Source organism: Acomys minous, assembly GCF_964271855.1.
Source record: "Acomys minous genome assembly, chromosome: 2".
Taxonomy (NCBI): Eukaryota; Metazoa; Chordata; class Mammalia; order Rodentia; family Muridae; genus Acomys; species Acomys minous.
The window spans coordinates 121,542,673-121,566,396 of NC_140484.1; the positions used below are offsets into that span (position 1 = coordinate 121,542,673).

Here is a 23,724-nt window from a genome sequence, read left to right on the forward strand (position 1 = left end):
CTAGCTTAGCCTGCTGTGCCCAGATGTATTCTGAAATGATGAGAATGTCACAGGGAGGAGGAAGGTGGCCAAGTAGGGATAGGCAGCGCTTTCCTATGCTCTAGTAAATCTGAAAGAAACATCTGATCTGTGACTCCAAAAAGAGATGAAACGTGTGAAATGGCAACAGAAGATCACAGTAATTTTTCAGACTATAAAAGACTAGATAAAATACAGAACTATTGAATGTAACTATATTAGGGAATTCACAGACTAACCTAGAACACTTAACGAAGCAGCTGCATGCAGAGAGACGGAGAGGGAGAGGGACAAAAAGATGAGACAGACAGAGACAGAGACAGAAAGACACACACACACATGCACACACACACACACACACACACACACACACACACACACACAGAGAGAGAGAGAGAGAGAGAGAGAGAGAGAGAGAGAGAGAGAGAGAGAGACAGAGACAGAGAGAGAGAGAGAGAGAGAGAGAGAGAGAGAGAGAGAGAGAGAGAGAGAGAGAGAGAGAACAAAAGAGCTATAGGACGTGTAGAGAGGATTCTGGGTGATGAACCACCCACTGGGAGCTATGCCTCATTACTGCCTATAGTGGTGGAGTAAGGAAAAAGTAGATCCTAAGAGAAACCCTCCAGTCAAGCTGCTCAGTTGGGAAGAAAATGGTTAGAGAGATAATGCTGCACCATAGCATCCCTGAATCTCCAAACCTTCATCTTCCCATTAACAATGTGAGGTGGAGAAAACTTCATGAAGACCACTCTACAGAATATATTTTTTTATTCTTTGAGAATGTTACATGATTTATTTGGCCATACAAACATCTGAGTCAGCCTACCACCTTCTCACAGAACTATCATAACTTCCTTACTCTCTCCAGTGTCTGCTCAAAGCAACAAGATAAATGAAGGAAAAAAAGACATACAAATAGGAAAGGAAGAGAAAGATATCAAAGCATTTTTATTGCAGAAAATATGACCCAACACATAAGAGACCATAAAACTCCACCAGAATTTTCCAAAGTAGTAGGATACAAAATTAACTCACAACCCCCTGCAACTTTCTTTAATATATAATAGTAGTAATAATATATAATAGCAACCGATGTAATAAAAGAGAAGTCAAGAAAACAATTCTATTCACAATAACCTCAAAACCAAACAAGGAGAAAAACAGAACAAATCTAACCAAGAATGAAAGTTCTTTATAATGAAAACATTTAAACACTGAAAAGGAAATCGCATACACTGGAAGATGGAAAGACCTCCCGTTCACATAGATAAAATTAGTATTGTGAACATACTACTACACTGGTGAAGACAATCTATAAACTCAATGTAATCCCCATCAAAATTCCAATATTGTTCTTTAAGGAGCTAGAAAAAAAACTTCCAAAAATTCACACTAAAGTGCAAAAGGCCCAGAATACCCTAAGTAATTCTGGGTATAAATTATAATGCTAATGTTGTATCACCACACCTGATTTCAAGTTTTCTACAGAGCCACACTGATCCCCAAATGACATGGTACTGGACCAAAAGCAGAATTGTAGGTAAACTGAGTAGAGGATTCATGTACAACTCCAGATAACTACAGCCACTTAGCTGTGATAAAAATGACAAAAACACACATCAAGGAATGGCATCCTCCTCAACAAACTGTGCTTTAGAAACACATAGAAAAATGTAATTAGAGCCCTATCTGTTCTCCCTTGACATCTTTTCCTCCCGTGAGTCCTTCCCTGCTGTGATAGTACTTTTTTTTGTTTTTTAAAATTTTTATTAATTTATTCATATTACATCTCAATGGTTCTCCCCTCCCTTGTATCCTCCCATTCCTCCCTCCTTCCCATTTTCCCCTTACTCCCCTCCCCTATGACTGTTCCTGAGGGAGATTTCCTCCCCCTGTATATGCTCATAGGGTATCAAGTCTCTTCTTGGTAGCCTGCTATCCTTCCTCTGAGTGCCACCAGGTCTCCCCATTCAGGGTACGTGGTCAAATATGAGGCACCAGAGTTCGTGTGAAAGTCATACCCCACTCTCCACTCAACTGTGGAGAATGTCCTGTCCATTGGCTAGATTTGGGTAGGGGTTTGAAGTTTACCACCTGTATTGTCCTTGGCTGGTGCCATAGTACTTTTGTTCTGATTTAACCCATGCCATTAGCACTTTCTTTAATCTTGTCCTAAGGTTTGGTTTAGCTTCATGTCCTTATTGGTGCAAGTTCAAACTAATTCTGAATCAGATTTGTGGTCAGATTCTAGACCTTCTGATCTCTGTATATGTTCCTTTAAACCTGACCTTTGTACAGTTACATTGATTTCTTTTATATTAGTTTTCTTTTTATTCTTAATGTTCTCTAGTTCCTGCAATGTTTATCAGTGTGTCTTGTTTTTCCACACTGTCTGAGTTTCAGGAGTAAAATTTTCCCATGATGGTTTTGGCTTAAAACTTAACATTCCTTATTTTCTTTGTTCTACCTTTAATTGGGAATATTTTCATATAGGTGTCATATGGAGAATTTAGAAAAAAATCACAATTAAAAAATACAGGAAGACATTACCTATAATCTAATGATTAATTGAATTAAATGAGAATATTTTACTTTGTTCTCTAAGAGTAGGGACTTTTTGTTTATATGTACATTTAAAAGAACTCCATCTTAATTGTTTTAAGGCATGTTTATTCCTTTAAAAAAACTTTATGCATTTGTTTTTATGTGTAAGGATATTTTTTATGCGTGTATGTCTGTGCACTGCATGCACATCTGGCGTGTATAGGGGCCAGAAGAGGGCAGCAGACATCCTGGAACTGGAGTGCATGGGAACCACCACGTGGCTGCTGAGACTCAAGCCTGGACTCTGTAGAAGAGCATCAGGCCTTCTTAACCACTGAGCTATCTCTTCAGACTACCATGTTTATTTTGACACTTCAGTCCTCCAGATAGACTCATTACGTGCAGACAGAGAGTTGCTATCTGTAGGTGTATAATTACCTAAGTACAGCAAGAGTTACAAGAAAGAGGGAAGTGAATGTGATTAGTGACAGAAACTCCACTCCTGAATAACGATTTATGCTGTAGACAATAGACAGCATATGCACACACACACATACATATCTATAATATATATACACACATACATATACATATATATTATATATGTAATATATGTATCAATTCCCAGCAATAATACTAAAACTTTTAAAGTTCACATCCAAAGTAGCAGCGTCTTCTTCTTGGCAAAATTATTGTTCCTTTTGCTCTATTGCTTTGTAAAATCCTGTAAAAGGACCAGAAAACAGGAATTAGGTTTTAGTTTTTAAGTTTCAAGTAGGCTTTTTAGTACTATTATTATTATTTTACATAAGAATGTATTGACTAATTGTGGTTTTCTGATCAAGAAAATGATTTCAAATCACTCTGCTTAAATTCGTGTTAGCATCTCTATCAGTATGCCCAATAAAGTATCCCAAATTATGCATGTGCCAGCACATGGTGGTTGTTAGATATCCCTCTACCTGATAGAAAATATAGCTTTGCGGAAAATATTTTTTCTTGTTCATGTTTTGTTTAGGCCATCTAAAACATTTGCCCTGTCTACCCTCGTGTTGGTGCTATTAGTGTCTGTTAAGAGATAATAATAAGACAACTAAAGGTTTTCAAGTTCAAAATAATTCCACAATGTCCAGTTTTTATTTCTGCTCCTACCCACTTCCCTCTTCATTTCCCCCTACATATTATATAAGCATAAGTTACCATTTGTATTTTCTGGGCTATCAAATCACTGTCAACTGCTAATAGCATTTACAGGATCTAAGTGGGGCCACTCCTGGAACCACTGGACTTGGAATTGTTTCTAGCCTGAGTGTAAACATGGTCCTGAAACGAAATTCATCCAATTCCTCTTCAGGAACTTTTGCATCTGAAGTTGAGGACTGGAAATCTTTTTCTCTGACGTCAAAATGATGAACTAATAAGCCTAGAAGCTGCAAGTCTTTTCATATACAAAAAGCCACTACAGACAGAGAAAATGAAGCTGACCTGATAGCATTTAGAGTCTAATTGTATTGCCTCATGTTCATGGAGTAGTATGAGCCTTTCAGCAATTCTGTCACTCCTGGGAACTAAACTCTAGATGCCCTGGGCAATTCAATGGGTTTCTGAATTTTATAGCCAAAAAAGTACGGCTAATCAAGTTGATAGAGTGCACTTGCTCTAGCAAGTGATCTGTTAAACAAATGTCTCCTACTTAAAGCCTCAGCATGAAGAATCATCTCCATTTAAAGAGCATTCTTCGTGTGTATTTCACCAGATTCACTGCATTAGTCAACAGACAGAGATAGTGTTGAGGGTCATCTTCAGCTGTTTCAAAAATGATAGAATATAAATTCCCAGCCTTCACAATTGATGAAATTGACACCAGAGAGACAGAGAAGAGAGAAAGAAAAGAGAGAGAGAGAGAGAGAGAGAGAGAGAGAGAGAGAGAGAAGAAAGAGGAGAGAGAGAGGAGAGAGAGAGAGAGAGAGAGAGAGAGAGAGAGAGAGAGAGAGAGAGAGAGAGAGGACAGTTTGCAGTGACATCAGGGCCAAGGTGAATTTGCTATCCTAATCAGGACAACTTGCCCATAAATGGCATTTAAAAAACTATTTCCATATGTAATAGGTACCACAGCAGAATACTAGGAAGCACCTAGAAGAGGTACCTACTCCTACCTTGTTTTGATCATTAGGGAATGTCCATCTGTCACAATGTGTTTTCATAAGCAACCAAGGCCACTATCTTCAGTGTTGCATTATGTGACTCTTTGTTAATGTAACACACACAAACACACACACACACACACACACACACACACACACACACACACACACACACCATCTTTAGCTAGACTCAGAGATATGGAGAAAGGTGAGAGCAGAAGTAGTATACCTTAGATAAAGATTAAAAAGTACAAGATTATATAAAAGTCATTGATAAGTCTCTCTGTAGCTGGACTTTTGGCTACATTGTTGGGTTATTTTTCACTACTCTGCCCTCATACCTTCCAGCCCTCCAACACTAGGTAGGAGAAAAAGAAGGTTGAAAGAGAAAGGGAGCATTGATATCATTGGACTACTGCCTGCTGATTAGGAACATCAAATTTCTTGGGGTACATTTGATCACAGTCATCAGGGTATCTCCAATTGACAACCAGCAATCCAGCAAACAGCAACAAACAGCAACAGCAATAGGAGTAGCAGGGCCAGCAGCAGCAGGGGCAGCAGCAGCAGGGCCAGCAGCAGCTGCCTCCTCTCTTGTGGCTCTGACATTAATATATCCTGTGAACTGTCCACAGAATTCTGAATGTAACCTATCTGCAGCTGGCAAAATCGCACCAGTGCCAGAGCATGAGGCAAACTATATTTATCTACTGTAGTCAATCTGAAGCAGCCCCATATCTCTACCTGGGATTAAAACAATAACACATTTACATTAAATTTCTGTGTTTTTATTTTTTATTTAATTAATTTAATCAGATTACAACTCAATTGTTATCCCATCATTTGTGTCCTCCCGTTCCTCCCTCCTTCCTGCTTTCACCCTATTCCCCTACCCTAGGTCTATGACTGAGGGGTGACTCCTCCCCCACTATATGGTCATAGGCTATCAAGTCTCATCTTGGTAGCCTGCTTATTCTTTCTTTGAGTGCCATCAGGCCTCCCCACCAAGGGGAGGTGGTCAAATATGGGGCACCAGAGTTCATGTCAGAGTCAATCCTCGATCTCCACATAACTGTGGAGAATGTCCTGTCCATTGGCTAGATCAGAGTAGGGGTTCGATGATTTCTACTTGTATTGTCCCTGGTTAGTGCAATAGTTTGCACAGAACCCCCTGGGCCCTGATTCACCCATCACGGATGTTCTTCTTGTAGGTTTCTAGAACCCCCTCGGTCCTTAAAGAAACCAAAATTCTTGCTACATGTCTTCTCTGCCTAACTTCTCCATCCACTATTGTCCCATGTATCACTACAGCTTCAAGTTAGTAGCTGTCACTTGTATAAAGAGAAGCACTAAATCAGAGATACAGCATTATGTAATAATTCTATGGTCAGATATAATATATCTGCTTGATACTCTTTCACTGTGTTGGCATAGAAGGAATAAAATGGGGTGGAGGTACTTTTTGTTTTCTCTAATTCTCCTTTTTTAACTAGAATCTACCATGTGCTATTGCATACACTGTGGATGCAAACCTTCCTGTGTGTTCTGCATGTTGTTCTGAATGTGGCAAGGCATCTACACAAGGGTTAGACTAAGAGTTATCAGACCAGAGACGTGTGCTTGATCTACATCCAGGGAGGGAAATAAGACTAACTTAGGCAGAGGCCACAGTGAGTACTCTAGCCCTTAGCACATCCTGTTGTCTAGCTCACCGAGGCCTTGGGTAAGCAGGGAAATCAGTAGTGATGAGACAAAAGAGACAAGATCACACACTTTAGTATCCACTCTGAGCCAATAAAGTTTTATAAGCTAATAATGAGGATAAGGTATGAACAAAATTATACTTTAATTGCCAGGAGACAACCTGTCAAGAAAAGGAAGGATGACTTTTAATGGAGAGAAACTAAAGGCATGAAGCTTGAAAGTTTATACAGGGCATGGACCAGGGGGAGAATGAGTATAAGATGAAAGCACATCGTGTTTGTCATCATTTCTAAACACAAAGATTCATGGCCCAATTCAACACTCACAGTAGCTGACGCAGTGATTTCAAACACAGCTTGAGACAGAATATATCTGATCTGTTGAAAGGCTCAATGATTATTTCTTGACTAATAGATTATTCTGTTCAGTGGTGTGATATTTCAAGACCTGTAATGCCTACTTTTCCAATTACAAAATTATGGAATGAAGAAAAGAACTTACCACTCCATCCAGAAAGAAACAAATGACATATCAGGCTCTATATGATGCTTCAGGCTGTTCCCAGCCTAAACATGGTCTATTATCCGACTATGGAACTTAGAACTCAGGGATTTGGAAAGGCAGGTAGGCAGGTTTATTTCCAGGAACCAACCTGCTGTTCTGGTAGTTTCCTAACTTCATAGACATTCCAGATATGAAAAGGGGATTAAAGATGAGTTTCTTAGTTTTATCACAATCTCTACTTTTACACACCAGTCTTGTTATTATTTGTTTTTATCCTAGTTAGCATTACTCTGATAATAGTGGTAAAAATAATTTTATTTACACTATCCAAAAATGCAATAAATTCAAACTTTCAGTGTCTTAATCAGTGTTTAATTGCTGTGAAGAAACATCATGACTATAGCAACTCTTATAAACCAAAACATTTCATTGGAGCTGGCATACAGTTTCAGATCTTTAGTCTATATTGGCATGGCAGAAACCATGGCAGCCTGCATGCAGATATAGTGCTGGAGTGATATAGCTAAGAGTTCTGCATCTGACCAGCAGGTAGCAGGAAGAGAGAAACACTTCCTGGCTTGAGCATTTGAAATCTCAGACTCCATCCCCCAGTGGCACATTTCTTCCAAGAAAGCCACACCTCCTAATCTCTGTCAAGTAGCACCACTCCCTAGTGACCAAACATTCAAATATATGAGTCTATGAGGGTTATTCCTATTCCAACCAGCACTCTCCCCTCCCTGGCCTCCATAAGCGTGTAGCCATACCATAATACAAACAACCATCCAGTCTAACTACAAGAGTCCTCACAGTAGATAAAAGTCTCAACACTGTTTAAAAGTCCACAGAGTTCAAACTCTCTTCTGAGACTCATGTAATCTCCTAACTGTAACACCCATGTGAAAATCAAAATCAAAAGGCAGACCACATACTTTCACCATCCAATGACATAGAATAAACATGGCCATTCCAAAAGAGAAGAAAAGGAGCACAGTGAAGGAGTATTGGACCAAGGTAAGACCAAAACCAGCTGGGCAGACTCCAAACTCTGCATCTCCATGTGTGATGTCCAAGCACCTCTTCACATCTCTACCTCCTTTGGTTGACTGAAACACACTTCTCTCTCTTGGGTTGGCTTCACACCCTGTTACCAGCTCTCCTTGGCAGGTATCCCACAACTCTAGCATCTCCAAGGTATTGGGGCCTCCAAGGCAATCCTGGCTTCACCTTAACAGCTTCAGGCAATGGCCTCCCTAGGCCTCATGCAAGGACATCCCTAACACACGCCTTGAATCCAACAGCTTTCCTTAGCCACAGAGGGAGCTTGCTCAACCCCTTTCTCGTATCCTTGAGTCTACAACCAGAACCACATAGATGAAGCTGCCAAGGTCTTCTGCTTGCTCAGCCTGAAAAAATAGCCCCCTCATTCAAATACATTTACACCAGATTTTTAGTTTTGATGTTTTCCTTTACTGCCTAAACATGGATGTCCTGGAACTTGCTCTGTAACCAAGTCTGGCTTTGAACTGCTTGCTTCTGCCTCCTGCGTGAGTGCTAGGATTAAAAGGGTGTTACACCACACCCAGCTCTAATCTTTCTCTAATTATTTTTCATAAATTGGAAGCTTAGCTGGGTGAGATCTTGCTTTGATGTCACCACTTTCTTTATTCCACTTAAAATCAGGCTTTTCCTTAAACTTTTTATCTCTACCTTAGCTCTATTAGAAGTCCTGGTGCCCCTTTCTCCACAGACTGTACATTTTGTTCTTTCCCTTGCTCAGGTGTACCTTTTCATTCTAAATCTGCATAAGAGACACCACTAATAACCACACAACAGAGTCAATACAAGGCTGCCTGAAATCTCCTCTGTCAATGCCATTTATCAAAAACTCTTCAATTTAGTCTCGGGCAGATTTTTTTTTTTTAAAGACAAGGTCAAAAATCAACCTCATTTTCCACCAGATATCACAAGAACGATCTCTAGACCACATACTAGTATTATTTTCCTCTGAAACCTCTTGATCTGGGCTGTCATAATCTACATTACTCTCAGCACTACTGTCTTCCCTGTTCCTGATAGGATGCTTCATTAAGCTCTACCTTTAAAACATTGGACTGTGTTCTTGATCCAAAGTTTAAAAAGCCACAGCCCACCAATAAGAAACATGGACAGACTATCCGAGCAATACCTCAGTCCTGCTTCCTTAGTCAGTGTTCTGTTGTTGTGAAGAAACAATATGACCACAGTAACTCTTAGAAAAGAAAGCATTTAATTGGGGCTGACATTTGAAACCACTAACAAGGCCACACTTCCTAATCATTGTAAAGTGGTGCCACTTCCTAATGACCAAGTGTTAAATATATGAGACAATGGGGACCAATCCTACCATTTCATTCAAACCGCCACACTCTACTAAAGAGTTAATTGAGGAATAGACAAAGGGGTCACATATAAAGAAAAACCAAACTAAAGGATTGGCAGGATAATATCAAGCTTGAACTTCATTTAATTTTTTTTACAAAGATAAATGGACATTCATTTAATTTTGTAAAGATCTGTTAGGGAAAGATAATACTGAATAGGCATATATACAATCTTAGTATCTATTCCAGAAATGTCAGGGCTTATATATTATGAACTATGTATGTACTATATAATATGTATACATAATATATATATATATATACTCTGTATACATAGTATAAAATGTAATATATAATCCTTATAATTCTTTTTTTGTTTGTTTTTTTTCTTTTTTTTCCTCCTTTATTAATTTATTCTTGTTACATCTCAATGGTTATCCCATCCCTTGTATCCTCCCATTCTTCCCTCCCTCCCAATTTCCCCTTATTCCCCTCCCCTATGACTGTTCCTGAGGGGGATTACCTCCCCCTCTATATGATCATAGGGTATCAAGTCTCTTCTTGGTAACCTGCTGTCCTTCCTCTGATTGCCACCAGGTCTCCCCGTCCAGGGGACATGGTCAAAGGTGAGGCACCAGAGTATAATCCTTATAATTCTATGCACTCAGTTTTAACCATCACACTGACATTTTTCTTTTTTTTAAAAAAAGATTTATTTATTTATTTATTGTGATGTATACAGAGCACTGCCTGCATGTACACCTGCAGGCCAGAGGAGGCATCAGATCACATCATAGATGGTTGTGAGCCACCATGTGGTTGCTGGTAATTGAACTCGTCACCTCTGGAAGAGCAGTCAGTCTTAACCACTGAGCCATCTCTCCAGCCCAGACAGTTTTCTTACTTAAATATTTATTTTTATTTTATGTGCATGAGTGCTTCACCTGCATGGAGACAAGAAATGGGTATCAAATCCCTTGGCACTGGAGTTAAACAAAGTTGTGAGCCACCATGTGGGTACTGGGAACTTACCCCAGTTCCTCTACAAGAAGAGGAAGTGCTTTTAACTGCTGAGCCATCTCTCCAGCTCAGAAAACAGTCTTAATGAGGAATGATGGAGGTCAAGTTGCTCTGTGGTTGTGGCTGTGTAGGACTGTTTTGATTGTTAATTGATGTTGGAAGACTCAGCCCATTGCATGTGGCACCATTTCCTAGGCTCAGCACTCTGAGCAGTGTAAGAAAAGAAGAGAGTGATCAGAGAAAGTAAGCAAGGATCCTAGCATTTGTTTCCCTCTGCTCTTGACTGAGGACTGGATGCCTTAAGTTTCTGCCTAGATTTACCCTCAATAACCTGCAATATAAGCCAAATGAAGCCTTTCTTCACTAAGTTGATTTTGTTAGGATATTTTCTCTCAACAGAAATGAAACTTGAACATTCCAACAAGTAGATGTCATTAATTAGTTTTACCTTATAAGTAAGGCTTAAGAAAACTTGTCTTTTGTCTATATAAATTTAGTTATTAATCAGCAATAGTTATTCTAAACAGGAACAACACAGTTAAAGAATTATTTCTAAAGGAAATAAATGATGCAAGTTAAGTCTGCTTGGGTGAAAGTCTAATTATCCAACTGAGCTCAGCTCAGTGACAATAAACTGGTTCAGTCAAGCTGTCCCCCACTTCCCCTGATAGAGTGGTGTCAGACAGCAGCTGGGCACAAATTAGAACAGGCAGCTTGGCTTGTGGAGTAAATTTTGTAGAGAACATATTTTCTTTTTCACTCTCTCCCCGAATCACCCACATCTAAATGTATTTTCAGGTTGTAACCTGAACTTGTCACTCTTCTGAGGACCTGATCACTCATTTAGTCAGTTGATTGGCTGTTCATTTACTTAGATGCTGCATGCAGCCATTGTGGTGTAGAGAGAAATGCAGCATTGGCTCTGGCATCTCAGGGAAGGATGCATACAAACAAGTCTCTTTCCTGCAGATCAGAATTAGGTGGAAGTATCTGAAGGGCATCTGTCCCAGCCAAAGAAAGTCAAGAGACTCCCCACATAAAATGATTGTCAAGGTATGATTTGAAGCAAGGTGTGAGTGTGAGCAGGATGTAGGCACAGATGTGTTGAAGTACCAGTGAGTGCACAGGAGCAATGTCTGAGTGTTTCATCTCTGTTTATCACCGAACTCTATCAAGAGCACTGTGAAACAGAGTTATTACTGGTCTCATTTTGCAGACTAGGAAGGGGAGGCAGAGCCTTTCTACTTATCCGTGGTCCCAGAGATAAGTCACACTATAGATCTTAACTCTGGAGCTTTCTTACATTTCATTACTCCCTGCTGCTTCCTGGGACAATGATGCTCCACTTTCAGATTGCAGTCTTAGCACACAGAGTTGCTAAAACAAAAGCATTTAATCAAGACAGAAATAGATTTTAAGACAGATCACTTCTGCTCATAGTGAGCAATCAATAACACTTGAAATTGAATCAAGTACATCCAGCATATACTGTGAGCTAAGTGTTTATTCTGTGTGTGTCTCAGTCTCCTCTTTGCCAAAGTGGAGTTAAGAGTATATTTCTTCTCAGATGAGTTTATATGTTTCAGCATGCAAAGCAGAATACCGAGTGAGTATCCAAGCAAGCAGGGTTAGTAATTATTACTATTAATATTTGTGTCCGTTGGAGCACTTGCCTTCCAGAGCTGACAAATGAGAACAGATATTAACTGAAGCAATTCTTCATGAATGGAATTGTTATGTCTGACTAAATGAAAGAGTTGGAACTTGGGTAGGCTCTTTTTAAAACTGATTATTGGGTGTCTTAACACTATGTTAGCAAAAGATTCGCAGTGGGGGTAATTAAAACGCAACTAAATTAAAAGTGAAGTGTTAATTGTAGCAGAATCTGTGAATGCTCTGACTGAGTGATGGTTCATGGTAAGGTACACATTCTGGGTTTGGAAAATGCATCTATGGAATGGCAAACTCAAAAAAAAAACAAAAAAAAAAACAAAAAAACAAACCAAAACAAAAACACCTGGGAACTGTCTGCCTAGTCTTAGGGCTCTTGGTACTTGATGAAGGAGAAAGAAAGTAGGTATGATTCCATGCTTCTTCAAGTTCGGGAATTTAATGGAGATGAGTGAGTTAGCTGCCAAGCTAGAAAGAATATGCCTATGCCACTTAAGGGTTTCAAGCCTGAAAGCCACCAAACTAACTAATAATCATGAAATGAGTATTAACACGCTGTAGACTGCTCACTTCTAATTTTTCAGGGCTACAAAGAAAGCAACAGAGCAATGAGGTTGACGAGCTAATGCCTGGTGCCTTACATATCATTTATGGAGAAGAGTAGCCTAAGAACAGAAACTCCACTGGCCTGTGGTCCTGCACCTGATCGAATACATTTTGGGTTTACATGACTAGTTTGATTAGTGGGTTAGGTAACTCTGGAAAAATTATATAATCTCAGGGGTTTGTTTTTTGCTTCTTTGGGAGGGTTGACTTAGCTGAAATAGAGAAAGGATATAAATGGTATATAATTTTCAGCTTGTCCATGGGTATAGTGATGTCGGGTAATACTATGATTTAGAGAGTTTTTGCCATGTTGAAAGTCAGTAGCACACAGTATGCATTATAGCTAAACATGATGCTGTTCTGGGGACACTAGTAACAGGCAGGAAAGGCACAGTCCTAAGGGTCCGTTGAGGTGACTATAAAGAGACAGATAACATAGAGAATGCATTTCATAAAACAGACGGAAGACTACTCCGAGAAGAGAATGTTTTCAGAAACGAGGAGGAGGGTGGGCAGCAAAAGCGGTGCAATTCAGTAACCTCTGTAATGCCCATAAGTCCTATTTTCTTCTGTTTGCCTTAAATTTCTCGGGTGTCTGAGAAGGCTGACTCGTTTTCCATTCCTCTTTAGTGTTTGGTGACTCTGTAAAAATCGAGGGTGTTTTCAGGGCTGAAGTGGGGTACATGGCCACCCAGGTGGTGGAGGAAGTGTTCCTTGGCAGATCAGAGAGGAGACCTGAGAAATATGAGGCCCTGAAGCTGTAGGAAAGCACTTAAATGTTCGGTAGAGATGTGACGTGTGTTCTCAGGGTGAGGGGCTTCCGTGTCTGTCTGTGTAAGACTTCTTACTGTAGTGCTATTACCCGACACACTCCTGCTCTAATGCCAACTTCACAGTGACGAGGACTTTAGTGCTGTAAGCCCAGGCCTCTAGTACGTCTGGTTCTGAGATTGATGTGTTTGGGAAGGTCGTGGAAAGTGAATTCTTTGTCGGCTTCTAACAAAACAGACGTGAAACTTTTTCTATTTGAGTTTTTACTCCCTCTCTGGCACTGGAGGTCAAAGATTAACTAATTTGTCTCCAGGTAGATGTCCTAAAGAGTTGAATAAAAACTGAGACAATCTCCAGACCCCAGGTAGTTAGAATAGATGCTATGCTCCACAGGAAAATCGGAATCGTTCCTGTGTACGGCACTCTACTAAATTATATTTTCACAAGTTCCAAAATAGAAATTAGAAGGACAATGATTTTATAGATCTCTTTCCTATCTGTGTCTTATAAGTGGATGTACATTTCATTTCTTTAGTTTTGTGTATGTTTGTATACTTGGGAAGGGGTGTGAGTGCACCGCCTGTGTGCCTGTGTGCCTGTGTGCACGTGTGCCTGGAAGGCAGCGCTTACCATTAGGTACCTCCTGTAATCAGTCCCTACCTTCTTTGTTAGGACAGGTTCTCTTACAAAACCTGAATCTCACCAGTTTGGCTGGACTGGCTGGCCAGCAAGCCGCAGGGACAGTTCTTTCTCTGCCCCTTCAGTGCTGTGATTGCATAGACATGACACCTCACTCAGCTTTTTACATGGACTTTGGGGAACTGAACTCAAGTGCTTCACCAATTAGGCCACCTCTCTGCTCTCTGCTCTCTCTCTCTCTCTCTGCTCTCTCTCTCTCTCTCTCTCTCTCTCTCTCTCTCTCTCTCTCTCTCTCTGTCTTTCTGTCTTTCTGTGCGTGCACACATGCTCTGTCCTTGTATATGTGTACTATGATTCATGTGTACATACATGTATGTTGGTATTATGTATACATTCATGTATGCATGACTGTTTGTATGTCCACAGGTGCCCACCCTCAAGCACTGAAACATGTAAAGGCTGTTGGGTGTTTTCTTTTACTGCCATCTGCCTTATTCCCTTAAGACAGTGTCTTTCACTGAACCGGAAGCTCATTCTTTTTCAGCTAGGCTGACTGGCAAGTGAGCTCCCAGCATCTACCCATCTGCCCCTCTCAATGTAGCCATTCCCAGCTGTTACATGGATGCTGAAGACTTGAACTCACATGCTCAGGCTTCCAAAACAAGGACTTTTACCAACTGAGTCATCTCCTCAGTCCAGAATCTTCTGAAGCCTCTCCATGTGGGTTATTGGGCCAGACCCATTGAATTAGTGCCTGAGAGGAGGTCTCTGGTAATGTACATTTGTAGGCTTACATGGTAGACATCCATAGCCATGACTGAGAACTCTGAGCTTAGTAGTGAAATTATTTTCTATCTACTTTAAAACCTAAAAAAAAAAACCAACCAACCAACCAAACAAACAAACAAAAAACAAAAAACAAAAAACAACCTGTTGTGTGATGCTCAAAGAGTAACACCGGAAGTTGCATTTTGGTTGACATGACAGATTGACCAAAGGCAAGCTCTGCTCGAGGTGAGTTTTCTGGGCCTTATGACTTCCTTATCTAGAAATGTGGCTGGCAAGTGGTGGGGCATGGTTGATGCCTGACAGCATTATCTTGTACATAACTCAGTTGTCTAACCATAGGAGTCACAACCATTTGTTTTAGTGAGATGCTTTCTTGGCAATTTTAAGTCTGTTTCTCTGGCTCAGCTACTGGTACAGTAAAGCCAGTCCATAGCAGTGGCCCCAGCCTGAGCATTTTGACCTGAAGCTGCAAGCACAATACACCTTCTCCTCACACTGCAAATGTGCGAGTGAATCAGCCTGATCCTGCCAGCCTGTGTGTGGCTTGGGAGACACAGAGTGTGTAAATTCCGCTTCAGGCAGCAGATGCTCCTGGGATGCTGTTACTACACTGAGTCACATATGCAACCAGAAATCCCCAGGTAGCACTTCTCCTTCTGCACAGTCACCTGCAATATGAGCTCGACCTGTCTACCCGGATGCAGAGTAGCTCAGGAAGTGATACTGGCAACCTAAATGAAGTTTTTTTTCTTTTTTTCTTTTTTTTTAAAATTAATTTATTCATATTACATCTCAGTTGTTATCCTATCCCTTGTTTCCTCCCATTCTTCCCTCCCTCCCACTTTCACTCTATTCCCCTCCCCTATGTCTGTGACTGAGGGGAACCACTTCCTCCTCTATATGATCATAGGGTATAAAGTCTCTTGTTGATAACTGTTATCCTTCCTCTGAGTGCCACCAGGCCTCCCCACCAGAGTTCATGTGGAAGTCAGTCCCCTGATCTCAAGTTGTATTATAGAGCAACAATAATTAAAACAGCATGGTACTGGCACAGCAATAGGCTGGTTGATTAATGGAATCGAATCGAAGACCCAGAAATGAATCCATACACATATGGTCACTTGATTTTTGACAAAGAAGCCAAATCTATTCAATGGAAAAAGGGTAGTGTCTCCTAAATTTCTCCTAAAGTGTCTCCTGAAGTTTCAACCATCCATCTTGGCCTTGGCACAAAATGGCAGGGAGCTTTGTTCTATATTAGACTAGAGAGGGCACTCAGAAGGTAAGCGTACCTACTGCCAAAGCTGATGATCTGAGTTCAATCCCCGGTGGAGGGAGAGAACCAGCTTTCTTGGGTTGGCATGCATGTGTTCATACACGCCACTAAAGTCTTTTTAACAGTTTCTACATTGGTATGTGTTTTCTCAGCCTTTAACTGCTACTCTAGTGGTGTACGATGAAAGCAGGAAAAAGCACACTATGTATATTGGTAAGGGTATCAGCTGTCACAAGCAGGCTTGAGGTCCCATTGACATGCTCTTTCTCTTTTTCATGCTGGCACCAAGCACTTATCCACTCCATCCCTGTATTTATTAGGGAGATATTTAGAAGAGTTGAAATGAATTCAAGCTGGCTTTAGGCACTGCACACTTCCCTCACCCTTTGGCAGTAAGCCTACGGTCATTATCACTATTTACTATTTCCCACGAACTCACACCTGGCCCTACCACTTACTAATGTGTGGCTTGGGGCTAGCCACTTAACTCCTTTTCGATCTCAATTTCCTCAGCTGCCAGATGAAGGGGTGGAATTCACACATTATTGTTCTTCAGATGCTAAGTGAAACCGTATGTGCGAAGACTGTGGATCATGCCGTGTCCTCCACTGCTCCACGTATTTCACTTGGTTTAAGTATTAATATATTGAATTTATTATCGTGGTCATTTTGCTTGTTCTTTGGGGTTTTTTGTTTGTTTAGTTTTGTTTTATTTTTCTCTTTTCCAGAGGAAAAAAAGTGAGGGATAGTGGTTACTTTTCTGTTGTGATAAAATATCATTATTTAAAGCACTTCCGAGCAAAAGGGGGTTTATTTTAGCTGTAAGTTCCAAGGGATGTATAGTCACCATTACTAGAAAGACAGCAAGGAAAGCACGGGGCTGGCCTGGTAGTCAGGAAGGAGAGAGATCATGTTTCATGCATACAAAGGAAGTAAAGAGAGAGAACAGGGAATGGAGCCAGGCTCTAAGACGTCAAGGTCCACCTCTAATCATGTACTTCATCCAGGGAAGCCCCACCTCCTTAGGATTCCATAACTTGCCCAAACATCACCACCATCCGGGGACCAAGTATTCAAGTACAGGGGTCTATGGGCCACATTTCTCACTCTTACTGTCATGGGAGCATCTAACACTTTGCACTTCCTGAGGTGACATAAGAGCCAAAAATGTGAGGGAACTAAGACAAGCATGTGACTTCATACACCTTCTCTTCCTTTTTACAGCACGCACACGGTGAGTACAGTGCTAAGTGGAAGCCTGACTGCTCCTTGGCTTCATCTTTAAGCCTACAGTCTGAACTGGTCATGCTGCCATGGTAACTAGCAGCACACAAGTACTTGTAGGCACGAACATGAATTGATAGAGGGTAAGGCAGAGTGCTCAGCATCTTGTCCTGTCTGTAACAGGATTGTATAGAATTGTACTTATTAGTACTTCACCTCCAAGAGGTCCTGGTGTTCACACTTCTGCGATGCGCTGGCCTCCAGATGCTCTCTCTGGACACTTTATACCTCTGTGGTTCATGCGCTCTTTTCTAGTGTGTAAGCCTAGACTCGAATGAGTGTTTCTCATCCTCAACCCTGTGTCCAGGACTTAGCAGGTAATACTTGTTAAAATGATGGATGTGGCTCAGTCACTGTGAACTGCCACTGTGTATCTATTTACAGCCTCAGTGAGATTCTGTTACTCCTCGGCTCTTCGAGTTTTCTTTATGGGGAGCCCCATACCCCACCCCAGTACTAATCCCACTTACCTTCACTTGATAAGTTACTCTCCAAAAACAATTTCCCCTGCATCATCTTGTCTGTTATGGGAACTGTCTAGGTAAGCTGCCACCGACTATTCAGATATTTAAGTAATTTTCTCATCATGACTGTCATTTACTTGACAATATTAGCATTTAACCCTCTTCACTAAGAGGTTTTGCCAATTTGTACATTAATGAATGAAAACCCTACTTAATTGTCATGTTAATATATTAATAGATATTGAGAAACACTAAAAACCCAAGTTACATTATACATGGAGGGGTCCTCTTAATGTTTAAAGTTTTTCTATTATATAAATATTTTTTTAGAAAGTGACAATTACGCTAATCCTTGTATGAAAACACTTGCCAAGTGCTCTGAATTCTTTTTTTTTTGCATTCCTAATATAACTTACATTAGATATTTATAAATAACTTTTTAGTTATTTATTCCTTTTGCATCTCCATGCAGCTTTCCTTCCCTCTTCTCCTCCCAGTCCCTCCCTCTCACCTCACTTGCTCTCCACATCCACCCCTCCCATGGATATCCACCAACAGTAAGATTAGGTGCATCTTCTTCTGTTATGGCAACCTGGTTAGGAGAAGGGGATTCAAAGGCAGGCAATGTAGTCAGGGAGCCTCTGTTCCCACTTCAGGAGTCTCACATGAAGACCCCACTGCACAAAAGAGGACCTAGGTCCATCCCATTTATGCTCTCTAGTAGGTAGTTCTTTGGGCCCAGATTAGTACATCTTCTGTAACCAGGAAAGGCTTCCAAAGGAGGGATTGGGACGCCAATCCAGCCACAAAACCTTTGATCCTGTCTACAAGATGTACAGGGGTGAAAGATGGAACAGATTTTGAGGGAAGGGCCACCAATGACTGGCCCCGCTTGAGACCCATGCCACTAGAGGGGGCCCACCCTGACACTATTAGTGATATTCCGCTATACTTGCAGACAGGAGCTTAGCATAACTGTCATCAGAGAGGCTTCACCCAGCAACTGATGAAAAATGATGCAGCCGAACATTAAGTGGAGATTGGGGAATCCTGTTACAGAGGGAGAGGAAGGATTCGAGGAGCCAGAGAGGTCAAGGAAACCACAAAAAATTTTACAGAATAAGCACGTGTTTACAGTATGTAACAAATGAGGAGATTTACTTAATATACATTGTATCTGTATAAATAATTCTGTTACTGCATTTGATCTTTAAAATAGCTTAGATAGCATTTTGTCATGGGTCAGGGAAGAACCCACAAGGCCCCGCCTCTCTCCAGTGGGCTATTTGGTAGTGACTGGCTACTGGGGAGAGATTGTCATTTTCTTCAGTAGTGTAGTCACACAAAAAAGTAGTTTATGCTCCAGTATATAGCCTTTCACATACTCTCATACAAACTTCCCTCATTAAACTCAGGGCGTCACAGAGAGAAAAAGCCATGAAATTGTGAAAAGGCTTGTTTGTTTGTTTTTTTGTGAAGAGGAAATCTTTCTGTGGAATGGGGAGGGGCTGAGTGAGGACAGTGGGGGTGAATATGTCTAAAGTTCATGATATGCATATATAAAACGGTCAAAGAATAAGTATAAAATGAGAAAAATTCTTGACAGTAAGTTAAATATTGCTTGGTAAAAGACATGGTTGAATGCTGGGGTGTGCAGAGGTGGTCTGGTCTTCCAAGCCACCTGCTGTGCAATCATGGTAAAAGTCCATAGCCTTTCTAAACTTATGGTTCTTTTTTACCTGCCAACATATGATAACAGCTCATGTCTGTTTTGAGGGACGGAAATGTGCCTTCATTTCTGACACATAAGAAATAGTTACAAAGAAAGTGGTATTGGCATCTTGACTACTTGAGCATATACTTTAAAATCAAGCTCACATATAGGATTTCTTTAGTGGGAGATGCCATCTTGTACTCTGAACCTACAAGACTAAGTGCAATTACCCGTTCTCACCATCATGAATGGAATATAGCAGAGAAACAGCAATGAGGTTTTTCCTCAGTGACATAAACAACTGGCTGGATTCAGGAGCAAAGTCTTGATCTGTGTCTGGTCCAGGTGCTGCAACAGCCTCAGATTATTATCTTGAAGCAAGGAGTTCAGGTGTGACATCTGGGTGTGATGGTGGGAATACTATATATATATATACACTTATATATACATACATACACATATATGTATTATATATATGTAATGTGTGTGTGTGTGTGTGTGTGTGTGTGTGTGTGTGTGTGTGTGTTATCCTGGTGGTAAATTCTTTATTTCTTTTGTTTCTGTTCAGAAGGAAACCTCCCACAATTTCTAGCAATTAAACATCTGATGTAAGCCAGGCATGGTGGTGCATGCTTGTAATTCTAGCACTCTGGGAAGCAGAGGCAGGCAGATCTCTGTGAGTTCTAGGCCAGCCTGGTCTACAAAGTGAGTCCAGGACCACCAGTGCTACTCAGAGAAACCCTGTTTAGACCAAAAAATTATGTATATTTTAGATTCAAATGTTTGTTCCATTTTTCAAAATTAAAATTTCTTCTATTATTAACACTAAACTCATTTCTTACGTGACCCCCATGCGCATGTAAGGAAGGGGGTGCCATGCCGTGCCACAGTGTCTACATGTAAGTCAGCACACAAACTTGGGTGTTGATTCTCACCTTCCCCCTTGTTTGACTACAGGGTCTTTTTGTTGTATTTCCACTGCCAGTGTTTAGCTAACTGGCCCACGAGTGAGCATCAAGTTCCCTGTGTGCACCTCACATCTTCACGCAAGCGTGTGCTAGTGTTACATGCACTCAGGCTACTGCATCCGTGTCTTGACATGGATTATGGGGGGCTTTTAACTCATATCCTTACAATTTTGTAGCAAGTGCTGCTCACTGAGCTGTCTTGCAGCCCTGGGTCCACTTCTGACTTCACGTTTTCCTTTCAAGAGTGGCCTCCATCGGCAATGCCTAGGCGATACCATGATAGAATCATTTCTATTCTCAGTGACCTCAGATAGCAAAAGCATAAATCCTACCCAGGCTACATTTATCATCACAAATGGATTGGAGCAGAGTCTAAGCAATCCCACTTCCAGCTCTCCATGACATCATAGGAAAGGAACGTGGGGCAGTATAACCCTGACTTTTATTGCCTCTAACTGAGAAAATAAGACACCTGGCTTCTCACTCATATTTCTCATATTTAATTGGCCAGCAGCTGTCACATGTTTGTCTGAGTTCAAGGAGGCCAGAAGCATGGGATTTGTTTCATTTGGCTGGAAGGCAGAAAGATAGAAATATTTGTCAAACTGCTAGTGAGTGCTGCAAAAGATGTCCTATTGCCTCTATTTCCTATTGCGCCTATAAAAGCAATCTGAATCAGGGGAATTGTAAGTCTAAGCTAGACTGAAAAGGTTTGTGTCTCATATACGATTATAGATGAACAGGTGGAAATCTAAAAAATGTAACCCATTAAATGAGTCCAGCAAACAATGTTATTCCTATTTGGCAAAGTGAAATCTCTATGCTAACTTTCGTGAAGAGCCAAGACATAGAAAGGAAAGAAGGAAGGAAGAAAGGAAGGAATGTAGCAATGAGGATGAAGGAAAACAAGAGTATATGTGGATAGTGTACAGAAAGGATTTTTACATGAGTCACCAAAAATACTGCCTTGGCTGGAGAGAGAGCTCAGTGGGTAAAGGACTTGTTTTGTGAGCACAGGGATCGGCTTCTGATCCCCAGAATATGGGCATCAAATTCCAGACAAGCGGCTCCCAAGGCCCCTCTCATCCCATTGCTGGGAAGGCAGGTCCATGAACCCCAATGGCCAGCCAGCCTAGCCTATGTGGCAAGTCCCAGGCCAGTTAGGTACTGTGTCTCAAAGAAAGGCAGAGGTGCCTGAGACACAACACTTACGGCTGTCCTCTGTCCACCACATTCCAGTGTACATGTATGTGTACGTGGAGACAACTGCAACACACAAACACATATTTTTAAAATATTGGATTTTATCTTACAGGATACTGTTATTTTCGAAGGTTGCATTAAAAGAAAATTGTTTGTTTTCCTCCCCCCCTCCCCCAGGAGAATATAAACATTGATGAAGCCTCAAGGTGCCTGGTCAAGCACATACTTGCGAACGAGTGTGACCTCATAGAGTCCATAGAGCCGGACATTGTGAAGCCCCACCTCACATCACCTAAGGTTGCCAGCTGCTCTGGCTGTGCCAAATCCTAGAAGGCTCCTCTGCTGGCATACGGCAGAAAGAACCCCGTGGCCTTCATGAATTGTTCTTCAGGTTTTCTTTATGACCACGTTGGGTAAGCGTCATGGTAGGGAAGCCCATGTGACAAGCCAAAGGTGTATGACGGTATGTGTCCTGTCAGAGAGCAGCAGCAAATGTTCTTTACATGTTTCCCCCGCTGTCAGCACAGTGTTTACAAGCTTTTAAAATATTAGTCTGTTGCAAAAATGCTGTTTTAGCACTGAGAAAAGTCACTCAGGGACACAGCCAGCCCTGATATTTATTCCTTTAAATCAGCAGAAGCTTCTGGGCTTCTTGAGAAGGGGAATAAGAGAGCAAGGCGGAGGTCAAGCGAAGAGTCGGGATTTGCCTTGTCCTGGTGGGTCTTTGTGCAGGTTTCAATTTGTGTCTGGGCCGTCCAATAGGTGTATTAAATAGAAACGGTATTTTCTCCATTCACTGCAGACCTAAGGGTTGTCTGTGATGTTGCTCTTTAGAGCCGTCTGCACCGGCACCCTGTGCTTTGGCTGCCTTCATTGTCACTTGCTGTGCCCTGAATGCTGGTTTAACTGAAAACCGTATGGAAAGATCTTGCTCCCTGTGTGTGCCTTTCTTTTAGCTTCCTCTGACTGTAGCTGCAGGACCCCTCTGTACATGTAAGATATATTATATATATTTTTCACAAGTGAAAAATAAAACATTAAAGATGCTGTTTCCCTATGTCTGATGCTGCCTTCAAGTTCTTTCTTAGTACTGTGTCATTTTCGATTGTGCTTTGTTTTGTTTTGACAATACAACCATGTTTCTCAAAATCCATTTCTACAGTTGATTTTTGAAAGGAGGTAAGGAATTGGGAGGAGTTCATTATATCTGCATCAACTGTTTCATTCAGTAGTTAAGACAAGGAATTAATCAGTGTTTATTTTGGTTAATCACAGAAATATGCCTTCATACATTCCAACCAAGAAAGTGACAGAACAATGAATGTAAAGACAAATAACTGGCCTTATTGTTGAAATGCTGCAGGTGGATAACATTTTTAACAGAACTATTTTGTTTGGTATTTATAATACATTCACAGCCAGGATGGACTCATTGCTGGTGGCGAAAGCTGAAAGCAGTAGTACCACGGGGCTAAGATACCCATGAGGTGGGTAGAGGACAGATCTAAGGTAAATACGATTCTATCAAATCAAGCTTTTGCACAGCAAAGGATGCAAGCAGCAGCAGCGCAAGGGGACAAACTACAGAATGGGAAAGATACTTTCAAACTATTCACTGGTAAAGAATTAATAAAAAAATACAGAGGGACTCTAAAAACTCAATGGCAACAACAATAATCCAATAAAAATGATCTGAAGAGATACTCTCCCAGTGAGGACATATCAGTAGCCACCAAGTCTTTGAAAAATAAAGGTAGAATGACACTAGCCATGAGAAAAAGGTGAACCTAAAGCACAAAGAGATGCAATTCTATTCTAGTCAGAATACCTAACAACACAAAGGAAAAATAAGAAATGCTGATGAAAACAAAGGAACTGAAACTCATGCACCATTGATAGGAGTGAAAATTAGTGCAACAGCTATAATAAACAACATAAAATTCCCTTAAAAATCTGAAAACATATGTACCACATAGTTCAGCCATCCATCTCTGGGTCTGTACTCATAAGAGAATGAAGCAGCATATGAACAGGTATCTACA

General features: G+C 40.9%; 1 protein-coding gene across 1 annotated transcript in view; it reads left to right on the forward strand.

Moving 5' to 3' along the window:
- The window catches only part of RAB38 (RAB38, member RAS oncogene family), a 63,895-nt gene extending 41,156 nt beyond the window's left edge, over window positions 1-22,739 (forward strand). The window contains exon 3 of the mRNA XM_084773385.1: window positions 21,860-22,739. Within this exon, the coding sequence (XP_084629511.1) occupies window positions 21,860-22,012 (153 nt within the window). The 3' untranslated portion in view covers window positions 22,013-22,739. The remainder of the gene's footprint in view (window positions 1-21,859) is intronic.
- Window positions 22,740-23,724: the final 985 nt, after the last annotated feature.